The sequence below is a fragment of the Neophocaena asiaeorientalis genome, unplaced genomic scaffold (assembly GCF_003031525.2).
Source record: "Neophocaena asiaeorientalis asiaeorientalis breed wild unplaced genomic scaffold, Neophocaena_asiaeorientalis_V1.1 scaffold129, whole genome shotgun sequence".
In the NCBI taxonomy this organism is placed as follows: domain Eukaryota; kingdom Metazoa; phylum Chordata; class Mammalia; order Artiodactyla; family Phocoenidae; genus Neophocaena; species Neophocaena asiaeorientalis.
The window spans coordinates 5,877,796-5,885,188 of record NW_020172446.1 but is presented as its reverse complement, the minus strand read 5'-3'; the positions used below and the strand labels follow the sequence as shown (position 1 = coordinate 5,885,188).

Below are 7,393 nucleotides of genomic sequence, written 5' to 3'. Positions count from 1 at the left end.
TAACATGAATCCACCACGGATCGACAACATACTATCCACCCTGACGTGTCCCCTTACGTCTTCACGTGCTTCCTCTTCTGCAACTTTCAGCGACACAGATTTGGAGAAGAAGAAAGGATTTGAGAGGACTAGTTTGGTCCCTAGTGAATAACTTAAAACAAAATCTGCTTTTCCACTCACATGACACATGTACAGTCGCTCACTTCTACTTACTTTACTGATATATTTCATATCAAAAAATCTCATACATGCATCTCCGCACGGGGCTGTTTAAAGGCCGCGTTCTCTACCCCTCGTCTCTCTGGCCGAGCTGCCCATGACATTGTCCTGGGCTCATCAAGTGTCTCCATTGGGCCAGAGCAAAACCTTGGGAATTCTCTTACCATAGTTTAAAAATCACATTTACCACTTGTCTTAAATGACAAGATCAAGAAATCAGAGAGAAAAACCCATTTTTAATCAATAAATGCTGCGTGATTTACTCTTCCAAACGCAGGAGGCTGCTCTGTAGGAAGACAGGAGACTACGGGGTCTTGGAGCGACCCCTCGAGGGGTCCCTGCTGAGCTTCACGCTGGCAAACTCGGGACCATGGAGCTGATCGCAGGCTCCACGGAAGGGATGCTTCCAGCCAGGTGCGTGACAGACTAAACACTATTCAACCTGAAGAGGACAGCAGACCATTTGGCCCTCTAGGCCTCTGATGACTTTAAATGACAGTGATTATCATCACACCTGCTCTCCTCAGAACACCCTGCTGTGGCTCCAGGGTACCCAGAGAACTCTCAATTCTGCTTTCAGGACAGATGGAAGCCATCAGCACAAACCCGGAGATACAGCAGGAGTCCGAGCTTCCAGGAATCTGCAAGCCCCAAGCACTTGACATAACTTGGATGCATTGAAAGGAAATACCCACGGTTTTGTTCTCTCCGATATCAGAAGAGCAAAAGTCATCTGCCACTTTCTTTACTCAAAATCCACAGGGATCGGCAGGAGAAAGAAGTACGGGCCGGGTGAGGCGGGGCAGGCAGGAGGCTGAAGGCCAGAGGCAGCCTGGCCTCCACGCCCTCCTGACCCGGCCCAGCCTGTGTCCCCGCTTCTGTGGCCCATTCAGCTGAATTCACACAGTTTCTTCCATTCACACGCAATGCCATGATTGTCACACTAAAACGAACGCTTAGACGTGTACGGTCACCCCAGCGCCCAGGTTTGGGGGCCTGACATGTGGCATCATTCCCTATGCTCAATTCTCCTTTGCTTCCCTTGGCTGGAGGCAGGGAGGTGGATTTCCTTGCTTTTTCGCTTAGACCTCGGGCACCAGCAGAATTCCTCTGCGGTGTTGACCCAAAGTCACTGGAAAGGACGCCCACCCTGATGAACCAGATCACCAGAAACATCTGTGTCCACCTCCTCCCTGGGGGTATCAAGTCCTAGGTGTGACCATCGGCTCCCACTGTGAGTGAAACGCCGCCTGTGGACTCCGCCAGAAGTGCTTTCCCTAAGCATTCTTTCAAGATGCCATTTCTCTCCGAAGGACCCTCTGCTATGTTTCGCCTTATGAAAAAACTAGGAAAGTATTTGGAAACCCCAAAATACATATGAGGAGAGTTACACAAGCCTGTGGAGACATTACGAGATGCCAGGGGTTCCAGGCGCTTCGCCAGAGCCCGAGCTTGGAACCCACCCGTGGAAGGAACCAGAACCAAGTTGTTGCCCCCAGACTCAGCCACTAGTTGATCTGACCCCACTCTAGAGGCAAGAACAGGGTGAACGCCTTTCTTCCTGCCTGCCTGCCTTTCCCTTCCTCTCTTTCTTTTTTTTTGAAAGGCATCTTATATTGTGGTTTGGGGTTTTTTGATATCACAAAAAAGATTTAGAGAATTCCAAGAGTTTTGGTTAACAGGAAATACAAATGGAAATTTAAAAAACCAGAATGGAACTCAACTCTCCACAGATTGAACCCATATGGGTGTCACAGCTCACTGAATTAGCACCACTTTTGTAGCAGTGAAGACACCGGGGCAGAAAGTTCTTCCAACTCACTTTTTCCATCTCAGAGACTTTTTCCACGCTCCTCCTCAGACAAACTGACCGCCGGAAGAAGGGTGCTCCCCTCTTCCCTATTTCAAAGTGTGGCCATTTTCCTTTTGCTCTAGCCATCCTTTTATTTTCTCACCAAATTGAGACTTCGGGGAAGCTATGTAGCAGCAAACTAGGAAAACACACTCCTTTTAAAAACAATTGGAAAAAATTGTAAAAAATCAAATTCTTTCAATAATTAGAAGATGTTGTGACTTTGCTTTTTTTTTTTTTTTTATTCCCCAGGCTGGGCTTAGAGGTATCTCTGGGTTAGACTCTTCTGGGGCTGGAATGACACACAAGGGCAGCCTGGCCCAACCCAACCTGGGCAGGAAAGCCAGGCCTTTTTTTTTTTTTTTTTTTTTTTTTTATTCCCCAGGCTGGGCTTAGAGGTATCTCTGGGTTAGACTCTTCTGGGGCTGGAATGACACACAAGGGCAGCCTGGCCCAACCCAACCTGGGCAGGAAAGCCAGGCCAGCCCCCTGGCCTGCTGCAGTCAGCTCTCCTCCGACAGGTAATCACCGCCCACGAGCTCAATGGCTTCGAGCTCCACGCTGGACAGGAACCTCCTCAGTGTCTTGCGGCAGTTGTAATCCAGAGTGGTGGTGTAGACGGTCTTGGGGTACTTGGGGTAGACGATGGTGGTGCTGAGAAAGCGGGCAGGCTTGTGGCGCGGCTCAAAGCGCACCTCGGCCTTGTAGTTGCGCCACGTGCAACTGGGGATGCAGGTGATGGTCTGGCTGCAGGAGGTCACCGCCAGGCCCAGGGGCAGGTGGACGTCGTCGATGAAGTGTCGCTCTGAGTCATACTTGACGGAGGACGTGTACCTGAGCGGGAGACATAAGGCAGCGTGAAGCCGCTCCTCTGAGCTGGGGGCGCAGGGATCCCTACCGTGACCTTGAGACTCTAGGGAGAAGCCACACGGAGTTTATAACGTGCTCACTGTGTGCTCCTGTCCTAGCGCTTTACTTCCAGGATCTAATTTAATCTTCCCAACAACCCTGGGAGAAGAAATCGGGGTGCAGAGGTTAAGGTCACAGTGGGAGGGAGCGGTAGAGCTGGGGTTTCAGTGCAGAAATGCAGGATTCCCAAGTTCAACCCGCACTCACTGTTCCTCACTGCAGGCGGCAGCCCCTGGAGTCGGCTCCCACTGACTTAAGCTTTGAGACTTTGGCCAAGTTACTTAACTTCCAAGCCTCTTTCCTCTTTCTGAAAAAGCTGCCCAATAGAATGGGGGAGAGTGTTAACACAGCGACTGCTGTTGGTGGGAATGATTATATATAACAAGGCAGATTCTCCTGTCCACGGGGGATGAGTGGTTTCTCTATCCCCTGAAGTGAACAATCAATGAGAGGAGAAGGGAACCCAGACATCCTGAATGCTGGTTCTGAAAGCTTGGGGATACCAAATACTAGTATTGGGGCCACCTCTGCCATCGGCTTGGAGACTCCCTCAAACCCAGGGAACTGAGATCTGACCTTATCCATCACAGCCAATTACAGTCTTGTTTTCCATAAAATAAATTAACATCCACGTTCCTCAGCAGCTACTTTATAATTTTTTTAAAGTCCTTCTTGGTCAATTTGGGAATTTTTGGTTTTTTTTTGGAAGCAAAGCATGAATTCATATTACTTCCTAATTATGGCATCTTCATAGATACTAAAATATGCACAAGCGGGACCTTCCCGGCAGTCCAGTGGTTAGGACTCGACGATTCCGCTGCAGGGGGTGAGGGTTCGATCCCTGGTCGGGGAACTAAGATCCCGCATGCTGCGAGGCGTGGCCAAGACATTTTAAAATTAAAAGATAAAATAAGAAGTACGTACAAGCATCACACATAGACAAACCGAACAGCACTGCCCCTCGCCAGCCCCTACCCACTGGTCAGGGGTAAGAATCGGCACTCTTTTTTAGAATGAGTCCAGGTGGAAACATCTCTTCACCTTGGGCAAGTAGGTTAAAAGGCTGGGAAGCTCATGTCATGAAGTCATGTCCCCATTCTGTTCAAAATACAAGCTCCTCAGGAATAAAAGGCTGAACTGCTCACCTCCAAACTGGTGAGCCTCCTTTGTTCTGTGTCAAAGGGCCCTTTGTATTCGTGCAACGGAACTCCATCTCTCAAGCCACCAGCTACCAAAAGTAAAATTCCGGTTCTCTAAACAGACATATCTTTAGTGGAGCCTCTCAATGGATCTCTGCCCCCAGATGAGCCTGGATGATAAATTCCCCGAGGAAGAAGAACGGTACTTTCCCAGTGAAATTAGAACCTGAGGCAAGGTCACAGCACTTTGACACTGGGGTGGGGGTGGGGAGATGTGGAAAGAAGCTTCTGGAAAGGGGAATTACTTTATTACAAATTTTTAAACATCCGATGGCCATGATAAGTGAAGTGCAAAAAGCAAGTTGCAGGACTTTGTGTATAACACGATCTCGTTTTTATTTTAATACGTGTATCTATATTCAAATGGTTGGAGCACAGAAAAAACAACCGAAAGAGTACCCACCAAACTAGAAGAGTCTTTGGCACACTTTTGTCATTGACTATTTTTTTTTTTTAATAACAAGTGTTAATTACTGGAACAAAAAATTGAAAATAGAAATAAAATGAAATCAGGGCCCGCTATATTTACCTTACTTCAGTTGGTGGTAAGGGGTCAAACTCCACTCCCTCGCCAAACGACAGGGGACATAACCTTGGCGAGCAGCCGGAGCCGGAGCCCAGGGCGTTGGGGAGAGAAGCAGGATTCTGCAACAACAGAAAATGCAGTTAGATCACAGCCCCATCCGATGTGTTCCCCGCAGAAGGTCCTGGCTCTAGCCTCCAGCTGATGGGCCCAACTGAGATTTGTGTCACCCTCCAGGGAATGATGCCAGCGAAGGGCTGACCCACAGCACGGGAAGACCACTGGACAGGGCACAGAGGATGCCAAGAGGTCTGCTCAAATCCCAGGCCTATCATGAATGTGTGCTCTCAGCAGAGTCACAACATATGCCCTGTGACCTTATTTGCACACCCAGGGGGTGTCCCTTTCTATCGATGAGGTTTTGTGGAAGGATGAAAAGAGGAAACAAATTACAGCTCAGCGTCGTGACCGCTGCCAGACCCCGGGGCTGCTGCATCATCCCGCAGCAAGGCAGTGAGAAAACCGCCATGAACTAGGACTTCACTAACCAGAACCTTCAATTATGTGCCCCCAACCCTGTCATTGTCTCAGCAACTCTTCAGAAAAGGCCAAAACCAACAAAGAGAAATGCTACAAGGGATTTTTTTTTTTTTACACTGAAGATTCAGTCCAACAGCTCTGAGGCCACCAGATCAATACCCAGCCAAGATGGAGGAATCTGCAAACTCACTGGGAAGATGAACACCAGAAAGTTCTCTATGTCACCTTCCACTATCCAGAAAACTCAAAGAGTCAGAGCACAGCATCCCAGGGGTTCACCGCCTTCCAGCCTGGTCAGAGCACTGGGCTTTCTGATTCAGCAAGTAGCCTGAGTAAGAGACGGGACCATCCTCCACACAGCTGCTGGGTTTTCACCTGACCTGACTGGAATCAGGGCTTCTGTGTTAAGTGAGCAACAGAGAGCAGCCCTTCGGGTTCCTGGGCTAACTGGGAGCTGTCATTTTCTTTGCCTGATTTGAGAGAAGAACCTACACTTGGGCCAGGGTATGGCAGTGGCAGCCCCACCCCCATGTCTTCCAGGAAGCAGACGTTTCTAGAAGGTTGACTCTAAGACTCTTATGTTACCAGGACAAGGTGTCAAGTGGGGGCATAGGGTGGACATGCAAAAGCCAAAGGGGACCAGGTAGGTCAGGGAGAGGCAGGGGGACCCCAGGGTCCAGCCCTGAACTTGGTGGGGGGAGAGCTTAATAAGCCCCCACTGGGGCTTGAGAACCCAGCTGGGGGAGGGGGTAAGGTGTGGACACCGGCTACCGCAGAGCTTTAGGAAACAGCCCCCAGCGGTGACAGGGGGCCCTGCGCTGCCCCAAGCTCTCTAGCTGCCAGGCACTCCCCAACCTGGGGGTGCCTTCCGGGAGTCCTGGGGGCTGCAGGACAATGCAGCCACCAAGAGGAGGTAGGCGCCACCCAGCACTCACAGGTATCCAGACAAGCACTCGGTTCTCTTGCTCCTGCTTCCTCTGCTCCCTCATCCCTGCCACCCAAGCTCCCTGAGCACCCAGCCTGCTCCAGGGCAGGCTGGGAGTGGGGCGGGGCAGCAGGGGTTCTACGCATGAACAAGGGGCTTACCAGGGAAAGGCGACGAAGTCACAGCCTTTGGCATGGCTCTGGGAAGCATCCAGGAAGACTTCCCAGAGGAGGTGACAAGTTGGGCACTGCAGGGCTGGCAAGGGTTTGACAGGTGGAAAAGCCAGCTGGGTGTTGGGAGAGGTAGAAGGGGATGGCTGGGAGGGAAAAGGCACACCAGGGGGAGGAGTAGCATCAGAGGCACCGATGTGTGTATCTGCCTGTGGTCAGGGGATGTGGAAGATGAGGCTAAAAAGGGCCAGGTGGCGAGGGCTCTGAAGGCCAAGATGAAGCAAGTGCTGCCTTCTAAATGGAAATGAGAGGATGCACTGATGTCCACCGAGAGACAGGATCATTGGTCAAGAATTCCACGCACCATCAAAGTGGGTGGGTCCCTGAGGAGCAGCGGCTGCCACTGACTACTTCACCTAGGGGAGAAGGCTGCAAACACCCATCCCCAAGGGGGAGGGGTGGCCTCAGAGTCCCACTTTTAGCTTGACTGTAGGCAGGATGTGGGTCCCCTGGGCTCTAGGTAAAGGCAATAAACACCACCATGTGAGCCATTTCTAAGGTAAAAGGGACCTGGTGTTTTTTCTTGAAATAAAAATTTTAAATTAAAGTAAAAGCACTCATTTTTGAAAGTCTCCACCCACCTAAAGGCCTCCCACCCATCATGGGCCAGACACGGGTTAGGTGACGGGACAAGAGGGGCCACGGATCTGAAAAGGTCCCCTCCAAGCCACTAAGTCTCCCAAAGCTGGCCCCCTTTGCTCTCTGAATCGGGGAGCCCGAGTACACCCCTCTCCCCAACACCCACCGGGAGGGGAAGCAGGCCCGTTGGAGCCACCGGGGGCGAGGGCAAAGCCCGGAGGTGCCTGGGGGAAGTTTGCTCTCGGTGTTCCCGGACCCCTCCAGCCCGGCAGGGTCAGGAATGTGGACGAGCCGCAGCCTGGCAGCCCCGGGGGCCATCACCTCGAAGGGAGGAGGCGGTGGTCGCCTTTCCCGGAGCTCCCGGGCCTCCCAGGCGATGACAATTTTCCAGCCACCGGCTCCAGCTGGCCGGGCTGT

The 7,393-nt window shown here is 51.4% G+C and overlaps 1 protein-coding gene across 1 annotated transcript; it reads right to left on the bottom strand.

Moving 5' to 3' along the window:
• Window positions 1-2,434: 2,434 nt before the first annotated feature.
• Window positions 2,435-6,231, bottom strand: RFLNB (refilin B). The gene is made up of 3 exons (XM_024736062.1): window positions 6,178-6,231; window positions 4,709-4,824; window positions 2,435-2,905 (listed from the first exon to the last, which is right to left on the bottom strand). The coding sequence occupies exons 1-3, from the start codon at window positions 6,229-6,231 to the stop codon at window positions 2,575-2,577; spliced, it is 501 nt and encodes a 166-aa protein (XP_024591830.1). The 3' UTR covers window positions 2,435-2,574.
• Between the last annotated feature and the right edge of the window lie 1,162 nt (window positions 6,232-7,393).